At 43.6% G+C, this 24,463-nt stretch overlaps 1 protein-coding gene across 1 annotated transcript in view; it reads right to left on the bottom strand.

Annotated features, from left to right (window-relative positions):
• Positions 1–1,551: 1,551 nt before the first annotated feature.
• rin1b (Ras and Rab interactor 1b) overlaps positions 1,552–24,463 on the bottom strand; it is a 52,837-nt gene continuing 29,925 nt past the window's right edge. The window contains exons 5-12 of the mRNA XM_050066840.1: positions 23,598–23,689; positions 22,085–22,260; positions 21,513–21,797; positions 20,492–21,044; positions 14,330–14,638; positions 11,359–11,490; positions 8,868–9,037; positions 1,552–3,879 (exon numbers count right to left, since the gene is read on the bottom strand). Coding sequence (XP_049922797.1) covers positions 3,556–3,879; positions 8,868–9,037; positions 11,359–11,490; positions 14,330–14,638; positions 20,492–21,044; positions 21,513–21,797; positions 22,085–22,260; positions 23,598–23,689 — 2,041 coding nt within the window. The 3' untranslated portion in view covers positions 1,552–3,555. The remainder of the gene's footprint in view (positions 3,880–8,867; positions 9,038–11,358; positions 11,491–14,329; positions 14,639–20,491; positions 21,045–21,512; positions 21,798–22,084; positions 22,261–23,597; positions 23,690–24,463) is intronic.

The raw sequence follows: 24,463 nt of genomic DNA, 5'->3' as shown, positions 1-24,463 counted from the left end.
GGCCTTGTCTACATGTATATAGATATTATTTGAAACAGGTATTTTCCCCATGGGTTAAAAAAATAATTCTGTCCACAGGACCTTCGATTTACAAAATATCTCCGTTCACACTAGAACTAGCACCTTCCCCTCATCACACAGGTGGTAACACTACTAACACATTACTTTTTTCAAAACGACGACTGGAGATCTCGTCCCGTGATTCCCAAAGAAGCTGACTCAAACATACAAACGATGCTCTGGACATGAGAAAACTTTGCTTCTACTCCTCATCGACGACAATCCCACTCATAAGATTGTCGTTTCTGACAGACTTCAAAACCGAGGACGCTAAAGCCGATGAAATAAAACTGGGTGCAGCAGATGCCTTCCTTTATCTGTTAAGTGGTGCAGCAACACTGCTAGTGATGCTAACAAAATGTACACAAACTATTATGTTTGTCTCTGACTCATGTTAGCTACACACAGCAACAACAGACGTGCGTGAATTGAGGAGATGATGCTAACGTTCTGTTTTACACGTCCACATGGATATAAATTAACTGGATTTGTTAATTTGAAATATCTGCACTTTAAGTCTGATTTATGATTGGGTGCGGGACACTTTTGAGGAGTGTCGCTTGACAGAAATTTAAGAGCAGCACAACATTTTCTATTTATGCTTCGACGAAAGGTTTCAACCGTCTTTATGGTTGCCAGACACGCCCTGCGTTTTTTGCAGTCCGAATCTATTTCTGTCGGCTTAAGAGAAGCTGTTTAATCACACCAATATCCCGATGTACATGTGCGTTTAACTTATTCACCGTTTACTTATTGATTGATCGGCTCCAAGTCTGTGTCTGTGAGCATCAGACTCCCCTCACTCTCTGCGGTGTGCTGGGAAATAAAAATAATGAATCATTAAATACAAATACTGTTGGTTTCGTCCCGTGGCACTGACATGAAACATATCTCGGTTCAGTAAATGTCTGCTGTCAGTCAACCTGGTGAAGACAGTTTGTCCAGCCCGTAGATGTCTATGATGAAAATTAGCCTGTGTGGCTAAATCTGGCACATTTACGTGTTATCATGTTATTAAATGTGCAGTCCCTTACTAAATGAAATACACATAAACATAATGGGGAAGCTCTGTCCTTTCAGCTCTGTATCAGCGACTACCTCTGTGGACAGAGACGCTAAAATGCTGGTCGGAGTCGATGTAAATTCGAAATTACTTTCTCCACAGCGACAATTACCGCACTACCAATCATGGACCACGACAAAATATGACGTTGTCCGTGACATAACAAATTCTTCAGGTGCACTTCATGAAAGGAAAGTGTTGTGTACACCTTTTTTACATCCAAAATATGCAATTTCTGTCAAGCAACATACATCAAAAGTGTCGGGCGTTTTAGTGACCTAAAATTTTATGTGTGAACCAGAGGCAAAAACGTAGAGGTAAAAATCCGTTTACAGAAATATTTGTATACATGTAGACAGCACTTAAAGCTCATTTGGGTATAAAAATTAAACAAAGTTCTGTGGGTCCACAAAATCCTATGACATCACAAGTTTAAGACTTCCTCCTTTAGCTTCTGGCTTTAACAGAGAGTAACTCATGTTCACAAATACTGATAGAACTCTTCAAGGTCATGGAAATAACACATAAAAATCTTAATTTAGGTGGTGTTCTCCTTTAAATAAATAAAGTCCTGTGTGAAAAGAGAGCAGTGCTGTATTTGATTTGTTAAAAGCTGCCATAGAAATCAAATATATGAAATCTGTCAGGATGACAACATCAGAAAACCAAACATCTTGAGTAAGTGTGCTCCTTACAGGCAGGAGTAAAATGGTGTCGTCTGCTGCCCTCTGATGGCTGACTCTGTTCAAGACATCTAATCCCAACAGTCACTTCAATCCCACTAGAAAACCAAACTGGGTGTAACAACACTGTGTACAGATATTGCAACTTTTTATTGCGATACTGAGTTACCTGACAGAATACAGTAATGTGTTTCCACACTGAAAAAGAAATAAGTGAGCTCTCACAATGAACACATGCTTCACGCGCACACACGCCACATTCGCAGAACCTTCACGTTAAATGAAAAAGCATGCAATAATGTTCAAAACACATCGCAGTTCCCGCCAGAAATGAACCTCTGATTTTAAAAACTCCAGATATGTCGAAAATCCATACTTAGGTTTGATATCTACCCAACAAATTGAACAATTAAAAGTTAGTTTAAAATGCACAATATGATAATATGACCATGACACTGAGTTGAACAGTCAGTTGATAAGTGATGACTTGCAGCAGGCGTCGCCAGAAGCTGGTGACGTTTACATTTACATTCTACCAGTCACCGTGAGGTCCTGGTTTATGGTCAGACTGTCCGCTCAGCCCGGGTTGTAACGCCGTGTTATCTTACAGTTCGGCCAAGAGAAACAGCAGAACTCAAAAGCAGTGGAATGAATGCAGTCGTGAAAGGATTAAAGTCTGACACGGAAAAAAGATTTTAATACATTCGCAAGTCATTCAGTAAATCTGTTGCAGGTTGTCTCGCTGTGTCGATGCTTGTTTTTTTTTTTTCTCTCACATGGTTTAAAAACAGAGAGCTGATGCTTTTCTATCACTTCCCTCCTACTCGCACATTACTCCACCTGCCAAAAAAACACTAAATAGAATACGCGAGCAAGGAGGAGAGTCTGCGCTTTTTTTCTCAAAAAAGCAAAAATAAACCTGTCTCTGTGGGAGATTCTAAAAATAAACAGCTGATTTAAAGCTTCCCTTCGAGCTCGCAAACCTGATTTCTTTCGACACCTGTTGTATCACAAAATGGCCTCTCTTTATTTTTGTCACTTTGGTATTGAGGTTTGGTCTTGGCTATAACACATCTCACCTTGTTTGTCAAACTGTATTCCAAAGCGGGGCACAGAAAGGTGTCCCGAACCCTTCGACAGCGCGGTTCCATCCGAGCATCTGCAGACTTTTACACATTAAAAGTGAAGTAATAAAACATCCAAGTGTCTTTTAGGTTTTGCCCAGAACTATACAGTGAAAGGGTTACATCACCACGATGCACAATTTGCCTTCTGGTGTGCGTACAGGAAGTGATTTTGTTTCCAGGCAACAGTAGTCTCACAGAATTTGTCTTTGGATTTGAGCCTCCTCACGTTTAAATGATGTAATCCCTTCACGGTATAACTCTGGGTTCATGTTTCAAATAACAACCAAATCCATTTATTACACATTTTCCATGTCACAAATAGAAGAACACTCCTTTACACCAGCAGCCACACTGAGTGGTACACAGTACAACTTTTTGGCAACAGTCCCTATGTTGGTCCTGCTGTGCTCTGCATGTTGGTCCATTTAGGAAAGAGTTTACCGTTAAAGGTCTGCTCCGAGTCTGGAGAAGGGCTGTAGTTTTTCACAACGAGTCCTGACCCACGACGAGACACAACACACCGCCGGAGAGAAAGAGACAGAACAAGAGAGAGAAAGAGAGAGAAAGCGAGAGCAACCATCCATCTCCTCCTCCTCCTCCCTCCTCCCTCCATTCCTCCCACTCACTCCTCACACACCGACTCGCTCAGGTCCACGGCGCCACCTCTGGTGAGCCGCCGCATCTTGCTGAAGTCGTGGTCGGTCCTCAGGTAGGAGAGCGAGGGGCCTCCCTCGCTGTGGCTGGCCAGGTCCTGGGGCTGGGCCTGAGGCGGCAGGGCCCTCATCTCGCCACCGCTGCGCCAGTACAGCGTGTATTGCTGCGGGTCGGACACTCCAAAGGTGGAGGCACACAGCTGCGCCAGGGCCTGGCTGGTCTCCCCGGCTCTCCACTGCAACGTCCGCACGGCGCTCCGCTCCCCGTCCTGGAACAGTATCCGAACGCACCTCTGGAGGGGAGGGGAGGGGAGGGAGGAGAGAAGGAGAGGAAAAAAAAGAGTGAATATATACTGTATTCATGCAAAACAGAGGTCAAGAGGCTTATGGAGTGAGGGCAAAAGAGGGGGAGGAAAGAGAGCTGGAGCCAGAGGAGGAGTGAGAGCGGTGCAAACACACGGGCTGATAATCCTCTATAATAAATGAGCCAAAATCATGCTCATAAAAGAAATTCTCTCTAAAACAAAGCTCCTGCTTCCCACACACACAACCAGCGGGTCCAAGAGCTTTATATGAAAATCATCCTCCTGAAATTGCTCTTTTTCTCTCTTGCACGTTACGGCTTCATTGACAAACTCCCAATATTAATCCACTGGAGCAAGTCCACGTCCAAACTCACCAAACATAATCCAGTAAGCTCGCTCTATCTTGGTGCTCTGCTGAAGTTTTTTTTTCTTTCCCTCTCAGTTTAATCCAAACAGAAACTTTTTGACATTTTCAAAAGGAACAAAAAGGCGATCAAGCACACAACTAACGAGCCTGTCTCAACAATTGCCACTCTTCAAACACTTACCGGCAATTGTGCTGTACCTGAGCTATTATATAATGTCAGATTCAACCACCTACAGACGCCCTCACAAGTCTCTTTAAAACACACACACACACACAATGAAAACACACTCAACATAATCCTTTTACCAAACATCCAACATTGAGAAACCGGTGAGAATCCTCTCCTCTGCCACACACAAACACACAGCCTACCTAACACACACTGAGGCACAAGTGGCCAAATATGCTCTAAACTAAAAGAAAAAAGAAGAACACACACACACACACACACACACACACACACCAGCAATTACAATCAACAGGTCTGCCATCATCCAAACTTACAGAGTCACTGAGCTCCTCGCTGTCCGTGTGCATATTGTGTTTGCCTGCTTCGATGGGTAGATGCAGCTCAATAAATTTCATGTTATCTGACCGCCCACTTCTTCATAGCACTTGGCTCACTGATCCCCGCCTGTGTCAGTGGAAAATCTGGCTGCCGGGTGAGTTAGATCGGCTATTTGAAGCCAGGAGAGGCACCACGTGACGAGACAGAAACGTTGTGGATGACAATGCCTTTTTTCCATGGCATCTGGCGGACCGCTTCACCAATCTGGGGCCGGGAGGAGAGTGATAACAGGAGAGTGTAGGTAAAAGTCGGTGTGCGCATTAGTGCATGCCCCGTCGTAAGCCGGCGGCCCCAGATCAGCGGATTACCTCTAAAAATGTCTAAAAACTAATCCCCTGAAATGAGTTTGAAACGTGTTTGCACGCCATGACGGGGAAATCCAGGTGTGTTTCTCATTTTTGATGGATGACCCACTGTTCCACTGAAAATTGTCACCTTTTGACCTCGATGAAATTTGAGTGCTGCGTTGGGCTTCCCGAGCTGCCGCAGTAATACCTGAGATCAACTCTGAATGAAATACGGGTCGCTGTTGCTGGGTCTACCCCACCTGTCGTTGTCACAGATGTAGGATAATCTGATGTCGCTCAGCGTGTGTCGCCATCAGAATAATTAATGTAAAGTCTGACCTCTTTGGGTGGATTATCGCCTTGTTTTTGTTGCCGTTTGTGTCTTTCCTGCCGTTTGGAAGACATATAACAGGTTCGTGTTTGAACTGTGAAACCTGGAAACAGTTTATCCATGATTCTTGGTGCCTGTTTGACACTTCCTCTAGTGTTAGAAGCTGGAGTTTGGACCCAGGGTAACAGGACAGATCATTTCCTAAGTTGTCAGTTTTAGACAAATACTCTAAAGCTAGGAGCTATGAACACATTTTTTTTGGCGTTGTGCCTCTGGGACGCTGGCTGCCTACAGACTAGCACCTGTACCTTTTTATAACGCCTCGACTTCATCTGAGCGCTGCTGGCGTACACTCCCATAAACGTCCCAGGCACAGAAAGTAAGAAGAAACTAAGAAAATACGTAGGGCAGAGTCTCTGTGGAAAAATATGCTGCCACACAAGTGATGATTGAGAGAGATTACTTCTTTATGAGTAGACACATTTTTTTTTAAGGAAAATCCTGCATAGTACTGCATTAATTGGTCCCCAGAGGGTGCGAGACTTGAATCCAGGACAATATTTGCCAAGTGCCAAATAGTATTGACCTGACAGTCAAATTCAGTCAGGTCATGGTCAAATCACAGATATGATCGGCCTTGACATCACGTACATTTAGTGTCTTTTCCAGCTTGAAGGGAAAGTTTGGTATTGTTTTACTTGGACCTTGTTTCCCATGTTTATGTGTCTACAGCGGTGTGACGGTCGTGCCCACGGCCACACAAATACATACACCAGTTTGTTTAGTTTAAAATTTGTTAATACTTTGACAACACACTGTTTTTATAGATGAAGTGTGCACATTTTGCTATTTGCTTTTGTAATTTATTAATTCATTTCTCTTTGTCTTTGAGTTACATGAAGTCACTTCCTGGTTGAAGCTGGGCAAAAGATGGGGCTGAGGGTGGAGCCTGGTTTTATTCAGAAGGTCCATACCTCAGACCAAACTAAAAGCTGTGACATCATGGGGGGGAATCAGGGGTTTCTTTGTGTTATTAGTTATTGTCAATAAGTTCTCCCCTTTGTGTTTAATATGGTGTGATCAGCCAAGTACATACGTTGCACCATTGTTTCATTCTGTTAGGTCTGCTTGATGACTTTACGTCTAGTTTTGTAGCTTTATTTTTCAGTGGAGTTATGTTTTGTTGACCGCTTTTCAGGGCCCTGTAAGTGTATATTCAGAGTATATGTAAATGCAGTTGCTGAGTCAGTCTGTCAGTCCGTCCATTCATCCATTCTGGCAAGGGCAGCACGCTGAGCAAAGTATTCTAGACGTCCCTCTCCCCAGCAGCGCTATCCAGCTCCTCCTGATGGATTGCAAGGTGTTCCCAGGCCAGATGAGATATACAATCCCTCGAGTGGGTTCTGGGTCTGCCCCTGGGCCTGGAAAACCTGACGGCGCCCTGGACACATCCTGATCAGATGCCCGGACCACCTCAACTGACCTCTTTCGACACGAAGGAGCAGCGGCTCCTTACCCTATCTCTAAGGCTGGGCTCAGCCACCCCACGGAGGAAACTCATATCGCCCACTTGAATCCATGATCTCATTCTTTCGGTCACTACCCAGAGCTCATGACCATAGGTGAGGGTTGGGACATAGATGGACCAGTAAATCTAAAGCTTTGCCTTCCGGCTCAGCTCCCTTTTCTTCATGATGGTCCAGCAAAGCACCTGCATTACCGCTGACGCCGTGCCAAATGGCCTGTCCATCTCCAATTTTCCCCTCACTTGCAAACAAGACTCAAGGTACTTGAACTCCTTATCTTTGGGCAGTAACTCTCTGCCAAGTCGCAGGGGGCAATCCACCGTTTTCCGGCGGAGTACCACGGCCTCAGATTTGGAGGTGCTGACTCTCATCCTGACCTCTTCACACTCGGGTGCAAGCTGCCCCAGTGAGTGCTGGAGGTAACGGTATGATAAAACCAACAGAACCACATCATCTGCAAAAAGCAGAACTGCAATTCTGAGGTCCCCAAACCGGACCGCTCCCTTCACCCAGTTGCACCTTAAAATTCTGCCCACAAACATCACAAACAGAATCGGTGACAAGGGACAACCCTGACAAAGGCCAACACCCAATTAAAACGTGTTTGACTTTGAGCTGAGTATGCAGATACAGCTCTCACTTTGATAGTGCAAGGACCATATGGCTCGTAGCATTGGCCTTGGTACCCCACATTCTCGCAGAAGCCCCCAAAGGGAACTTGGTTGTAAGCTTTCTCCCAGTCCACAAAACACACATAAACTGGATGGGCAAACTCCCATGACCCCTATAACAACGCTGTCAGGGTGAAGAGCTCGTCCACTGTTTCACGTCCAGGAGAGAATCTGCATTGCTCCTCCTGAATTCAAGGTTCGACAATCAGTCGGAGCCTCCTTTCCAGCTCCCTCGAATAAACTTCTCCCTGATAATTGGAGCACACCCTCCAGTCCCCTTTTTATAATGTTTAAACCTGCTGCATCAAGATTAAAGTTTATGAGCTGTGGAATATGCAGGTGTCACGTTAGAAATAAATGAAGTAGTAAAATAAATTATCAACTGGTGAACTCACACGATACGTAATTTTCTGCCTGCATTCCTCTCTTGTCTTGATTGAAGCAACAGTGCTGCTCTTTACTCTGATTATTTTTTACACTCTTCAAAGGCAGAAGTAGGCGGCACGGATCAATCATTGTTTTCGTTTTATGAGAACACGCGCACAGACCCTGAAGCAGAAAGCCTGAGTTAACACAACAAGCTGATATCCACCTTCAGCTCTGACTGAGGCCTTAGGGTTTGTTGAGCCACCTGAAACCCACTTTAGGTTCCAGCCTATGTTTTAGGGAGCTCTGCATCATTCAACGCTTCCAGCATCACATATTTCTCAAATGTAATTTTGCGGTCGTGTTGTTCACATGGTACAGTGGAGAATATCTAACAGAATTGTTTCACTGCATAATAAAGAGGAGTTCCTACACTCTGCACATCAATCAGCACTTCACACAGGGCAGCTATGTGTGACAGCTCAAAGTAGAGTACTGTGCAAACCCACACACACACTGTAACACTACTACTACCGATTCTGTGGTGTACGACTACAATCAAAACATCTGGTACTGTACATCAGTGATAGTCAAAGTGGGGTCCGGGGCACTGGGCCAGAGGGTCCATGAAAAGATTAACTGATTAAAATTATCATGATATAAGTGAGTATTTTAATTCTTAAATCTAAAATAGTTTCTAATAATCAGAATCCACGTTGGCACAAGACTGAAACACTTCAGAAGACTGTAGAAATGTAAAATTTAGGCTCAAGGGACACACATGAGGGGTCCCTGGTACATACTCTGTCTTATTGAGGGTCCTTGGCTGACAAAAGACTGAGATCCTCCGCTGTACGTACCTGGTTCTGCATGCTCTCCTTTTGTCTCTGTGCCTCTCGGCTCCGTCTGCAGCTCCACTCCTTCAGAGCCTCCTGGGCCTCTGGCGTCAGGCAGCCTGAGCGCGGCTGCTCCCTGTCCAGGCTCTGGATCAGACACAGGCTGGCATACACGCTGGTCAAGTAGTAGCCACCTGGAACCAAAAGAAAAAAAGCTTGTGACTATAAATAGCAGCAAAATAGTGAGTAAAATCTGGAGCAGGACAAAGTGATTAATGAGCAGGCACCAGTCACCACCACTAGCACTAAAAGTAACCGCAACTAATATATGTTATACTAAAAAACCTAGTTATTAATACTAAGATACGTAATGACCAAAATCTAATTAGTCACAAGTGATAAACAAATAGAGCTTGAATGAAATAGTGAATTGAATTGTTGATGGACAGAAAATTAATCATGATTTAGATTAGGAGTGTACCGATTGTGAAAATCTGGGCCGATATCAATGTGTAAAATAACTATTTGGACGATAACTGATGGTGGTTTTTTTGTTGTTTATCCCCTTTAGTGCCAGTGAAACAAAGAAATCTTCATCATAGAAAAATCTGAACTGAACTGTTTTAAAGTCGACCAGTCCTTCATGACATGACCTTCGAATGAGCACAAATTTAATTATATATAATTATGAAACAACCTTTTAAAAAAACCTTCTTTCACATCATAATGTAACTCAATGCAACCTCAGTCAGCTGTCAGCTGCGGCCACCAGCTGCTAACCGCTAACATTAACTAGCTCTCCTCCTGCCTATGTCAACACTATCAGGAAAACAACAGGGAGTTTACTGCATCTTTTCATCCTGACGGCACTGAAAATCTCATTTCATCCAAAACATGTTTTTTATGTTTTAAATTTGTGTTTCCTCGGAGAGCAAAGACATGACCTGCCCTACTTTAAGGTCCTGCTTGTACACAAAGCCCTACATGGGCTGGGACCGAGCCATATTGCTAACTCCCTTGTTAACTATTTGCCTCCAGGGACACTGCAATCATCTGCTGCTGGTTTATTGGAGGTTCCCAGCAACAGTCGGAAGAAAATCAGGGATTCAGCCTTTGTCAATTACGCCCCAAAGCTATGGATCACACTACCTATAGATATCAGGAAAGCTACTCGCTAAATATTTTTTAAAAGAAAAGCTAAAAACGAATCTGTTCACTTTAGACTTTAACTAGCTCTGACTTTCCTGATACAGGTCTGAAACTCTTTCTTTATGCTTTTACTATTTACGCATCACACTGCTGCAACTCTTTTAAAATCTTACTTGATTTTATGATTTATAGTTCTACAGCTCTACAGTCTATTTTCATGTGAAGCACTCAATGCTTATACTGCCCTTACTGTAAAACACTTTGTGCTGCATAAATAAAGTTTATTATTGTTATTATTATCAATATTACTCTCCTTGTGAATGGCTAGTACATGTTGCCTTCATTGGTTGCATTGGTTATGTTTAAGCAAGTGGAGTGAGACTGGTTAGGGTTGGGGTAAGGATGTCAGGGTAAGCCAATTAGAGACAGAGCAAGGCAGAGTAAGGTGGGTCATTCCCTTGCTATCCTAGGAAATGCAAATACACCCCTGGGGACAACAGGATGCTGTTAGTCTTGAGCCCTGCTTTTTAGCCTGCACAAGATTGATGTGATACAACAGACACTCATCGACCTCTGCCATCCGCGAATGTCATCTTATCTGCCGATAGACCACTGTCAGTCGACAAGGCAAATATTGGCCGATACCAATATTTGGCCAATATATCTGTGCATCCCAAATTTGGATAATAAATGAAGACAATTTTATGAGGGAAAAATGACCCAAATGTGAATATTTGCTGGTTTCCTTAGTCTTCTATGATGGTATATTTTATATATATTAATTTATGTGGGGGGTTTGGGCTGTTGTTTCGATAAAACAAGCAATTTAAATACATGTCAACTTGGTTTTTGTGAAATTTGTGGGCCTTTGTAACTTTGTATGACTCTTACCAAATGACTGATCAATGAATTGAGAAAACAATCGTCAGATTTACTGATTATGAAAGTAATCTTGAGTTGCAGCCAAGTTACTGTTAATATAGTAAGTTCTGAGTTAAAAACAAGCAGATAAATATCCGTAATTATAATAGATTTTGATCAAACAGCCTGCAAAGTCCTACACACTGGGTTTGGTGTTTGAACCAAGTCATAATGCATTTTCTTTTTTTGCTTAATTTAACGTTTTCTTTCAGGTTATTAGGCTGAGATCTAAGTCTTCAAACTCATCGTCTGAGTTGAGTTCAAGTCATGTAACTCAAGTCGACTCAAAGAGGGGGTATATTCTGTTTGTCACATCTTTATCAAAGTCTACTGTTTGCCTATATACAGACAACACAATCTGTTATTAGTTTAACAAATGTAAAGCACAGCTCCTGAACAGCAGACACTACAGGGCTACAGGTGGCATTTAGAGTTCAGGTCGTACCCTCTCCTCCAAGCCAGGAGGGCTCCAGCAGCTCCATCATGTACTCCACCTCTATCAGGATGTGAGGCCTGTTACACTCCACGATCACGTAAGACAACGACGGCAGGAAGTCATCCCAGCTCACTTCCTGTCCTGGAAAGAAAATAACAGCATAACAGCATAAGGGTGAGCTAACATCTTTCACAATTTGAATTTATGTTTTTAGATTTTATAGCAATGTAGGGAGAAAAAAGAAAACCTTGTGCAGTTATCCACCTAATTAGACTTTGCACATATCATCTTAGAAAAAATATAAAATCAGTTCTGTACTGATTCAAATATTTGACTGCACTGACATGACGACGCATTCATTTCCAGCGGGTCGTGCTGAAAAGCAGACAGGTCGTGCTACAGCTCACACTGACACAGCACGTTTGAAGTGTGCAGCTTTTCAAAGTGACAAGACACCTACACGCCTTTGCAAAGATTGTTGACCTTCACTCCTTTTACAAGGAGGCTTTCAAGCAGCGAATACAGTGCGCTTAAAAACGTCACAGCAAATGGAATATTTCAGCTGATCATCTCACAACTTAAAATCAGAGCAGTTTTAAAGGAACATTTCACCCTCCAAACGACCACTTCTTTATCGATTACATACCTTGTGTTGCTTTGTTTTTCCATGCATGCCTCCATGGTGTACAAAGAATAGGGAGAAAATTATTGATGAATTGATGACTAATTTTAGAGTGACAAAATGCACAACATGAGGAATGTGAAGAATTCTTTGGCGATTAGACCCCATTGGGACGTGAATATTTAGGGGGCGGAGAAGCTGTGGTTCATTTAGGAATATTCCCCCGATGGAGTCTAGACACTAGTGATGGAGGTGAAGAGAGGGATGACTGAAGGATGAGGATGATGGAATGAGGAGCAGGACTGGGCAGTGATGAGCTGAAGACTGGAGGTGGATGGGGTGGAGGAGGGTCGCATCTGTTTGACCTACACGGACAACTGACAGCAGCAGAGAGGAGAACATTTTTTAAAAACTCAACAGCAACATGATTGGCTTAGGGAGATCATGGGAAAATCTGGTTGGACGTAGGGTGACGCCCATAATCAGCTCAAGTTGCACTTACAGTTTACATCCATGTTTGTGAAAACGTGAATGCTTCACACACAACTTCCCCACAGCAGCACAGAAGATCCATAAAAGCTGTATAGATATAAGGAGGACACTCAAGGTAATTTCTGTTAAGTGTAGCTAATGCATAACTTCTATTTTACCTGGGGGACTGCAGTTGCCTGTGACCGGTATTTTCCCAAGGCTCTGCCCGAAAGACGGAGAGTCACTCATGGAGCAACATTTCATCATCACATATCTAACCACAAGCTTCATCACTTCTTTGTTGCTGCAGCTGTCCATGAGTAAAATCCAGTTTGGGGTGTTTAGCCAGTGTAGGGCTACAGCCGACCTCCGTGGCCGAGGAGGGCTCACCTTTGGTGGGGTGTATTTCCTGGAGCTTCATGTTGCTGTGTTGTCGGTCGTAGTAGCCAAGGTGTTTCAGATCGTAGGTTTGGGGACGTGTTTTTGCAGTGGAAAGAGTTTTAGTCCGACTACCTGCAGTGACAGTTTCCAGGCGCTAAGGTGTTTCCAACTAGCTTGCTGCTTTTTGACGAGCGTGCACAACATGACGATTATGAAAACGAGTCAGCTGATGTGATTGTTGTATTTCAAGTCAGTATTGATGTGATAACAAAAGTAACGGCGTAACGAGTTCTTTGGTTTTGGAGTTATTGTAATAATATTACTGTAATTGGTTACACTACTCGTTACTGGAAAAAGTAATATTATTACTGTACCGCGTTACTGCCAAACACTGAGTAATATCCAGAAAAGTGTCTTACGTATAATATTATGATGTCACAGTGAAGTTGACCTTTGACCATTTGGACATAAATTATCATCACTGTTGTCAAAATTAGCATAAGAATTCTTGAGTTAGGGCGAAAACATGTTTTGTGAGGTCACAGTGACATTGACCTTTGATCACCAAACTCTAGTCATGTTCATTCTTGAGTCCAAGTGGACGCTTGTACCAAATTTGAGGAAACTCCCGCAAGGCCGTCTTGAGAATGAGACGGATGTATGGTCACAGTGACATTGACCTTTTACCACCAAAATCTAATCAGTTCATTCTTGAGTCCAAGTGGACGCTTGCGCCAAATTTGAGGAAACTCCCTCCAGGTCTTCTTGAGATATTGCTTTCATGAGAATAAGACAGTTGCAAAGTCACAGTGATCTTAACCTTTGACCACCAAAATCTAATCGGTTCATTGGTGAGTCCAAGTGGACATTTGTGGTAAATTTGAAGAAACCCCTTTAAGGCTTTCTAGAAATATCACAGTCACAAGAATGGGGCGGACATCGTGATACCTCTGGCCACAGCTATCGCCGGCTTGGAGACATAGAAACACTAATTTTACCTCGCTGAAATGGGAGCTGCTGGTCTGCCATTCAGTTTGTTTGTGTTATTGTGTGACTTTGGGGAATCTGAACTAACCTTTAAAACACTGAACACAGGAGGCAAAATTACTATTTTTGTCAATGGAGTCTGAGTTTGAAGAGAGCATACGTAAGTTTCACTTTTAACTCAGTTCCCTTTTGGAAAAGATTGTCTGTTTGAAAAGTATTGAACATAAGACACTTGGATTATACTGCACGTGTTGTGTCAGAGTTTGGAAACAGATGTTTTGATATAGTTTTGCCTTTCTTTAACCTGGACCCCTATGACTTCAATTCATCAAGAATTTTTGGATTCTTCGTTCACTGTGGAGGCATGCGAGAAAAACAAAGCTTGCTTTACGAATTCAGGGTAACACTGGGTGAATAACTGATGTACAAATGGTCATTTGGGGGGTGAAGTCACTAAGTCACTGATAAAGCTGTTTTGTGGAGGCTCTAAAATCAAATAAACAATGTGTATGGCCTCACCATGTAAGGACCCCATGGCCTTGTGGACACACTTGCACACTTGCAGCAGCAGCAGCACCTTGTCGATGGGCGAGTGTGTCCTCTGCATCAGGATCAGCTTCTGCTTCACCCTCTCCACCTCGCGGCTGTCAGGCACTCCCGTCCGCACGCCGAGTCGCTCCATGGCGGCATCCCCCTTCAGACGGTTCATGTTCTGGGTGAGGCGCTGGCTGCTGCCGTCCTGATTGTGTGACGCCACCAGAGCTTTGTCAAGGTGGGACCTCAGAGGCCTGAGCACACAGGAGAACATGGCCCGCTCCAGCGCCAGGTCTGAGGAGAGAGGGACGGGTTAATTATTTGGATGAATCATTTTTGTACTGTGAGGCTATTTTTCTGTGGACAGAATTGCTTGTTTATTCATTCGGTCATCTGCAGGTAGAGAGAGGCGTTTACATATCTAGAGGCTCTGGCAAGAGGCCCAGAAAGGTATGATGCTGTTACAGCTGAATCATTAAGGTGAAGAAAGAGTCAACAATGAAAATGGAGTCGCTCCTCCACTTGAAGAAAATGTCCGTGCAGGGGACTTATGACTTTTGATTTTCTTACTGACTGCATACGTGATTAAATTGTTTTTACCATTGACTCATGTGACGACTACCACCTCTGACACGAATCCTATTATCCATACAGGAAGAACAGAATTCAAATAAGCATTTTTACTCCGTGGAAAACTTCATACCAGTGTGCTTAACATAAAAATTCCAAGCAATAAACCCTGGTAATATTTTGTATGACCCTGTCACAGCTCATATCTTGTCATTATGACTTTAACAACATGGGGTTTGTCAATCCCAGGAGCTAGATACTCTGAACAGGCAGCTAAAATGTGAACTGGTCGTCTAAGTTTCTCAAGACAACAATAAGAAATACAAATAAACTCAAACGGCACAATGAAACCATAAAAAGTTGTGGCCTCAAAAAGTTGAATAAAGCACTTTCTGACACAGACCTGACATGTAACCGTTCTAACTTTCCCAAAAGGTAGAATTTATTGCCGTGCTGCTGTATTGGATTGCATCAGACTGCACAGGCGTTCATGTTTTTGTCCTCCTTGTGTAAAGTCAAGAAAGCTGTAGTGTAAGTACGGAAATCCTACAGGACTCTTCACCATAGACAGGCCCACAGGCTCATATATTTACCCACATGCTGGGAGCCCTGGGGCAAAAATGAGCTGTTAGGCCCTGATTAACTCCCTGTCTCTTCCCCTCCCTGTGCTGTGTGACTCAGCCCTCAGTAAACTTTGAAGGATCACTGACATTAGAACAGTCCTTAGGCGGGATTTGATGACGTAGCATCCTTGAAATTCAGCCATTTAAGGATCCTTCCTTGACTTTGAGAAACACCCATGGCCTTAAGATAAGGTAATAAAGTAAAACCCTCCCAGAGGAAATTTTGCTGCTAACAATGGTCTTTTCTTTGTCTCATCAGAAATAAATCAGCTTCCTGTTTGGAGATGAGTCATATCTGATCTGCATCTCCTACCTCTTTAGAGGTACTAGCCTCCATGAATAGATACTTGTATACACAATCAGTAGGCGATGGGACAAGATTTTGGTATCTGAAGTGTTCTGGTTTCTGTTTGTAGGCTGATAACAATATTCTTGATGACAAATTAATAAATAAAAAAAAAAAGTATTATTCATTTACGAAAACAGAATTGCAACAAAATAAGTGATAAGTTCGCCTTCAAACATTCAGTAAAACTTAAAAAACTTTAGTTTATGAACAACAACAGTAACTCAGAGTGAGATTCAGATTCTGTATACAATATTAATAGTTCAACAAAATAAAATCTACCACAAATTACACATTTAAACACATAAATCAACAGGTGATTTCCTTCTTTCAGTAAAATCCTAAATGATTGAGTTGTTTTTTCCACCTGGACCTTTAAGCTCTGCCATTTCTCCTCTAATCATCACGCTGTAATCTGTGACAGGACACACAACTATCACACATTCACATATATGGAGTTTTTTGTGGAGCTGTGAGCATCACGTAGGTTTACATAACCAAAGGTTTATGACAAAATCACTTGATGACACCGACTCCAATGTGTGCACAGTGAGAGAGGAGAGGGAGAGACGCTGTGCTGCTGCCAGAGGAGCCACTGAGTTCCCTCTGAGCAGTAAGTCACTAAAAGACTCTGAGAAGTCCGGGGCTGTTCATAAACCATTCAGGACGCCACAGTTTATTCCACACTACTGCTGCTCCTCTTTCTGGGACCACTGCAGAGTCTGTAATAATTTAGCTTTCAGCCATGCTTGTTGCTGCCGTGGGTAGCAGTATGACGTCATATGTCAACAAGTCGAAATATAGCGAGTATCATGATGATGAATTTTTCATATGATGTTAAAAATGATATCGGTGTTATCATGAACGAGATGATATGGCACACCCCTACCGAGCAGTATTGATCAACAATGTTTTTAAAATATCTGTATTCATATGCAGAAACTTGCTTATAGAGATTAGCTGAAACGACCGGCGCATGGATTACAAGTCTTGGCTCGAGGATATCACCTAACTACATTGCATCAGCGTGAAATACTGGCCCCCGTCCCCAGAGGCTTACCGTTGTCAGAAGGTAGCCGATGGATCCAAGTTTGTAGAGGCGCTTAAACTTTTTAACTTATCGTTAACTTATACTTGACTTTGTATGCTAAGCTAGGCTACCCTCATCCTGGCTGTTAACACACAGATATCTGAGTATTTTCCAAAAATGTTAACCTACTCCTTTACAACCTCTGATACAGTAATAAATGCACTGTCATCAAGCTAAAACAAGGCTATTTCTCTTAGCACCTGAAAAGCTAACGTTGTGCAGATCCAGTTTTATTTTTGGCCTGACAACAGGGAGATGTAATACACAAGCCCATGGACATGTTACACATGCATGCTCTCACATGTGGAAACACACACACACACACACACACACACACACAAAGTGATTCTCCTGCAGTCAGTGGGCAGTCCTGACTAAGTGGGTAACAATTCTCCAGCGCTCACTGTTTTCCACTCATCATCAACATCCTCCTCTCCATCCTCTATGTTTCCCTCCTGTATAATCCCCTAACATCTCTCCCCATCTACCTTACTATATCATTCCCCCTTGTGATTAATCATCCACGCCCTCCGTGCTCTGTTTCTCTACCTCACTCTCCTCCCCCCTCCCAGCATCCCTTTCTCTTTTACCAGCTCTGGAGAGTAACAGATTACATGTAATGTGATTACAGCCCTGTTAGTTACTGCCTGGTTCTGATTTTTTCTAGCTATTACTCATAGTCCTGTAACTGATTACACTTTCAAAGTACCCTGCCTATTTCTATCCCTCCCTCCCACCTTCCTCTGAATCGTGCTGCTCTTCAAGTGAGCGTGGGACTGTGATATCTTTTTATGATAAACGAGGGGGAGAAAAAAAAAATGCAAATGCCTCCCACCGACGCAATGCGAGATAAATCAGAATCAGAGCGCAGGAAGGAAGGATGGGAGGAAGGAAGGCAGCGGCCGACCGCTCTCCCCTGAAGCCTCTGCACTGCCAGGCAACCATCCATCATCACACATTTACACACAAGCGCACCTGCGAACACACACACACACTCGGCCGCACACAAAGGATTCCAAAAAAAGGAAAAAACCTACGCACAGGACTGTGTCAAAAGATCTGACTAGAATCCTTCCAAAGCAGCACCCTGCGATGTCTTTACAATAACCACAAGAATCACACTTTGAATGCGATGGATGTGAGTGCGGGCGCGTCGGGCAGGGCTTTCCTAATGCTGTTTTCTAAATACCAGAGACAATATGAGCTCTAGTGAATGAGGCTCTACCCCCCCACGCAAACTACTTTGTGTTGACAGTGCCTTTCACTGGAGCCTGGGCAGCCCACCATTTATGAGAAAAGGCTGTCTGTTTCCATAGACCTGCGTCCTCTGGCACTGTGCTCTATTGAATCAGTGTTTTCTAATAGTACCGTTTTTTTTTTCTTCTTTCTCCACATTTCTCTCCCTCCTCCAGTCCCCTGCTGCACTCACCGTCTCCACGTTTTGATGTGATAAAACTAATCACGCATATGAAATTCACAAGGTTGAGACGATTGAGCTCAAAACGTAATCCAGCATAGTCAGCGAAAGTCAATTTAACATTTCACTCAGTGATTTTTGAGTTTTTCTGACATAAAATAAAATAAATTCTGGATTATGTTTTTTTCACTTTAATTGGAAACACTTGATAATAAGGTGTACTTTATAAGAGATTAATAAATTGAAACTAATGGCTGCAATAATGTTAAAAGCTTGGTCATGCTTCTCCGTCTACACGTGAAAATGCATCACGTGTGGTTCAGAGATGTTCGTATGGCTGTTCTTTGTTTAGTTCCAGTTTAGTTCTGTTGTTTCATCTTGAACCCGCCTCGTGACAGGAAGTTGGATCAACCAATCAGGTTGTGTGGTCTATGGTTGAGGCACAAGTGTTACCTTCTCTTCTCAACTCAAGACTCAAGTTCGTATTTTTTACATGTGTCTTTTTAAATTAAAATACGCACAGAAACCTTACACAGTGACTCTGACGCATTTTAATATTCTATTTGTTGAGAAACCATGCAACAGAAGCAGCATTTGCTCCTTTGCTTCTCTCCACAGGAGGTACCTCCCTGGCTGTCGCCACTCTCTGCCTGTGTCTTGCATTTGGCAACGTGGCAGCCTGAAGAGGCTGAGCTGTCCTCCCTCTCTGTCTCCACACTGTCTGCGTGCCGTCTTCATCTTCTACTTCATCCATCTCTTCGCTACCTTCATCCACCTGAATATTACTATCTGACCTGTTGGAAGTCCTCTCTCTTGTTGCAGATGTATGAGTCCGGCAGTTACGCCACATTTTCTTCACTGCTTCTTGGTCAAACAACTCTCTACAAGCTTTTGACGGATGCGCAAAAACAGAAAATTGACCTTGTTCAATAAACTTATGTCGAACGAAAGTTTTGGAGTCAGCGTGTAAACATGATTGACACGATGTTGCATACATTGTTCAAAATGCAACAATTTCTGACAAAGAATAAGCAAACGTTTATACAAAAGCAACCCCTCTAAGTCTTCATTTATGACCCACAGGAAGTGAGTAGTCTGACTCTCTGTGATATAGACTGTGGCTATAAACCTGGCTATTTTGACCAGCATTCTCTCTCCCTACTCCTATCGTTTTAACAGGTCCAGTGAGTTCCTCCAGAGCTAAATTATAGGCAGGCTTCCCCTCTAGTGCACAGATAATGCAATTATGTTTGTCCTTTCTATCAGTTTAAGTTGACTCATACAGGCAACACAATCTGCTACTGTTTTTTGTGGTGTTTTCTTTTGCAGGGCCATTTTTGAGACAGTGCTCTTCTACCCACGTGCAAATGTTCCATCAAAGGAAGACACTATTTTGCAAGGGCACCGTTGCTGCATCCTGGGCTTAGTGCTGCCTAAGACGACTGTGATTGGTTTAAAGAAATACAAACAACACAGAGTGGTTTTTCCTCTGTAACAGAATGATTATGTGTGGCTCCTGACCTTTCTCTAGCACTGTCACAGCGCCGTGGAAATAGGACTGTGGGAGACTAGAATGGAGTGACAATATGGTTATCTGTAGACACTCTGCCTTCTGCCTGTAATTTCTTATTTTCTTCTTATTTTGCTGTGTCTGGGAAGTTGCTGGGCACAGCGCACAGGTTAGGTCAGGACATGGTCAGGCTACAAAAAGGTAGCAACCAGGTGCCAGACTGTAAGCAGGAGGCATCTAAGAGGAAGCTACAAAAATCCTACACAGCGCGGAAAAAACTTGAAAATAGTGAGGCGAAATGCCATGCCGACTGAATCAGGGGTTGGCTTTTTTTTCACCTTTGCTGGCAATACTGTTTACAAACAATAACCGACAATTTCTGCATAGTATACCTTTAATTCATGCAACAAAGTGGAATATGAGTGTGCCTGTTCCCTTGCAAAACTTCAAGGATTATGCACTACTGGGAGACCAAAAGCAATTTCAAAGTCATGAGTCAGGGTTTAAGAGAGATGGTTTGTGCTGTGAATCAAATATAATGTGTTTTACTTTGATGTAAGCATTAATGTGTGCAACTTTGTGTTTGTTTACCTTTCTCATTCTCTGGCACCAGGGTTTCAATGGGAGGCTCCAGCTCTCCGCTATCCAGCAGGCAGCACTTTGCCTGGGACAGAAAGAGACGCAGACCCTGCAGGAGCTGCACGGAGGTCACGCGTGACGAGGAGGACGAAGTAGAGGAAGCCAGGGATTTGAGCACCTCTCGCTGTGCCAGGAGGAAGTCCTGAACCATTCCCCCAAAGGTGGAGCGCCTGTCCCTGGACAGCTCCTCCACCAGTCGCGTCAGCCGCTTGTCCGGAGCAAAGAAACACACAAAGGCCTCGCTCATGCGGTGCAGCCCGCCACGGCCTCGAGAACGCACCAGCGGCGGGCGATCGTAGGCGCGAAATTGAGCTTGACCCATGCTTTCTTGTTCTGAATCCGAGTCATTGTCCTCGTCCATGCTGCTGAAGGAGCTGCTGCTGTCCAGCTCGGCCAGGGACGGAGCCGGGCGGCGCTCCAGGGCTAGAACTGCCACCTCAATGCCTGGCTCCTCTGCTGGTGCGGACTGCTGGGGCTGTGGAGGCTCCTCTGCCTTTGCAGATGTCTTGACCGGGACAGAAGTGATAATTTTACAGCATGATAACTGAGATGAAGTGAGGGGGTAATTTCTCAGTCTTAGAATGAACAGCCTGAAGTACCAGATCAGTTTACACATTAAGACAGCATGCTTACAGGGACAGTTCACCCCCAAATCAAAAATACATATTTCTCCTCTTACCTGTGGAGCTGTTTATCAATCTAGACTCTTTTGGTGTGTGGTGCTGCTGATATCTCCAACACTCAGCAACTCAAACCAAAACAAACTAAATTGATAAACAGCTCCACAGGTAAGAGGACAAACATGTATTTTGATTTTGGAGTGAACTGTCCCTTTAATTTGAAACACTCATGATTGTTAGTATCATTAAAAAAACATTCATATGACTATAAGATGATTGCCTAGACTTCCTGATATTAAAAGTCCCTCATGTAAATGAAGGCGAGGTCTGAAAGACAAATAAAGGTACTTTACTTGTGGCACATAGACGGACATCATGTCCTCCTCATCTGCAGAGCCCGGTGACACAGCAGGGGTCCTCCTCAGGACCCCTGCCCCGGGGTGAACTCTTCTCTGCGGGTTGGCGCCAGTCTTCTGCAGCCTCTCTGACCCGCCGGGCAGCTCCAGTGACGTGGGAGGCGAGTAGGAGCCAACCCCCTCCAGGGACAGATTCATGGAGGACTCTGAGAGTCGGAGCCGCATGCTGCGCTTGAAGCGGTGCCGTTTATTAGAGGCACTGTGGTTAATGAGTTGTGGCTGCTGCGGAGAAGAAACAGTGGAATCAGTCCTTCATCTAACAACTCTATTTTTCAAAGGGTAAAGTGAAGTGCAAGGTGAACAGTAGTTATATTAGTGGCCAAACAGGGGGATGGATTTAGAGCCATTGTGATGGACTTAACTTTAAAAAAGTGAAGTTTTCAGGACCTTAACAAACCTGAACTGAGTTATCTACAAAGATTTGCACTTTATAAACCATGAGAAGTTTAAATTAAGGTGAAATGACGGAAAATCACCAACAGTGGACTCCTCCAACCTTTGCTACTAACCTTGCTAACCTCCAGCTGTAGGAAGAGCGGGTTAATGAAGCAGAGTTTGCCTGGCCTACTGCGGGTCAGCAGGGTACATCGATCCTGGGCCGCTGACGTCTGACCCTGGCTGGTAGATGCAGCCAGGTCCACAGGTCCGTTTTGTATCTCTGAAGCAGTCGGTGCGCTCCAGAAGTCTAGTCCAGAAACAAGAGGCGAGTTTGGATACCAACATTTTTCAGTTAGACATTCAATAACTGCAGAAATATCAACCAGCCTCATTTGTTTGCAGGAATTGTGCATATTCCATGTGTTAAAATGCGAAACACAGAAACTTTATTTTTCAGTTTCTTGCTTAAAAACTAGAGATTATATTTTGTCATTTTACAAAAAACAGTAATCAAACAAAAGCAATAAAACATGTACAGTACAGTGTAAGTTTATCTACTGCGAGCTGACTAGAGCAGACAGATTTTGCAGAGCCCTGGTGAGAAAGAGTCCTTTATCTCTGAGCTGCAGTCAGTGACACATACTGTGTCATTTTTAGCCATCTTGAAGTCACACCTCGCTCTCTGCTGCTGCGCTGCATCAGTACATGTTACCACTTTAAAATAGATGCAAGCTGGCAGTCACTACTTTAGTTCCTTAGTCCTTTACTTTCACACATTTGCAATACGTTGCTGAGGAGAAGCCACTGCAGAGGGACTGCTCTGTATCCTCACAGTGTCCAGTGCTGCAAGGCGCAAGGCTAACTGCAGTTTGACAGTTTGTACACAATGAGTGTATATAACTTTAATAATTGCGGATATGCTCTTTTTGGTAAGTGGTAAGTTTAGTACAGCACGTGTCAAAAGTAACATACTTTGCAGACTAAAGTTCACACTACACAACTTGCTGCGTTGTTATCGGAAGTCCTAAAGTTGCTGTGGTTTTCACACTGCATGACCCACCAGCAACAGGGGGTCACACAGGAATCCCAGATGAATATGTCACGTGATGCACGGGTCAAGCCACAACCCAGGATCAGGGGATGCTTACTAGAAAATATCAAAGTCAGAAAGAGACAAAGCAGCTTTCCAGTTGAGTTATGAAACTAATAACAAAAGATTTGAGAGCGCTGAGCCAGTGTTGATTTGCTTCTGATCTAGGGCTTTTGTCGGGAAGCTCCAAAATACAGTTGGCAAGTGGAAAATCGGGGCTAAAGTTGGGTAGTGTGAAGCAGGCATAGGTGACCTAGGAACATGGTTAAATGGCTGCTACAGTAGGCAAAGGGAAATGAGTAAACAGGTCTACGAGTCTACAACAGGGACACTCAACTTGCTTTACCCGGGGGCCATAGGAGACCAGGGTCCAGTGGATAAACAAACATAAAAATATTTACGAATCTCTGTTAGGGGATCCTCCCATGCACTGTTTTTTCATAAACAAGCTCTATTTTGGTGGCTTTTTATGCACTCTGGCATCCTGTAATTTAAGGGCAAGTGACAAAGTACTTAGTAAGTTTAGCTCGATGAGACGTCTTCAATCACTGTACCTTGTCCCATGTGTGAGATGGCCTCCAGCTGCCTGTGTGTTGTGGCTACAGCGATGGCCTCTGGCAGCTGCAGCGGGAAAGGCAACACATCCCTGCAGAAGACATTAAATAAAACCCTGAGTATGTGTGAGGCCATGAGACTTCCAGAGGGTCTTGGCTGAATGACATCAGGTACACTGCATGGCCAAAGTAAGTGGACACCAGTACGGGATTGTTTCACATCTCCACCCTCCTGGGAAGGTTTTGGCACCTGGCTGCAGGGGTTGGCTCCCATTCAGTGAGACTGACCACTGATAGAGGGCAATAATGCAATGGCTGAGACATTTTGCATGAACTGCTATCAAAAAATGCTTTGGAAATTTGAAAGATACAAGCGCATTAGTAGAAAGCAGAAAGGCAACAGCCACAACACAAATGCAAAAGGCCACTTTTACTGTAGAGCTTACATGCAGGAGAGAATGTTATTCGCTGGCAAATCATGAATACTATCGCTATATGATTGTTACAAATAAGTTATGTTGGGGCGGTGGTGTAGTGGTTAGCACTGTCGCCTCACAGGAGGGAGCCTTTCTGTGCAGGGTTTGCATGTTCTCCTCATGTCAGCGTGGGTTTCCTCCAGGTACTCCAGCTTCCTCCCACAGTCCAAAGACATGCAGGTTAACTGGTGACTCTAAATTGTCCGTAGGTGTGAATGTGAGTGTGAATGGTTGTCTGTCTCTATGTGTCAGCCCTGTGATTTGTTGGATAACAAATCAAAAATTTTGTTCGGGTTCGGCCCACTTGACATGCTGTTGTGATGTGCTATGGCCTATTCAAGTGCTGGAATTTGTTATTTACGTGACAACAACTGAAAGCAACACAAGCTC

The sequence above is a fragment of the Epinephelus moara genome, chromosome 17 (assembly GCF_006386435.1).
Source record: "Epinephelus moara isolate mb chromosome 17, YSFRI_EMoa_1.0, whole genome shotgun sequence".
Classification (NCBI taxonomy): Eukaryota; Metazoa; Chordata; class Actinopteri; order Perciformes; family Serranidae; genus Epinephelus; species Epinephelus moara.
The sequence above is the reverse complement of the archived record's forward strand: the minus strand, read 5'-3'. Positions and strand labels throughout refer to the sequence as shown.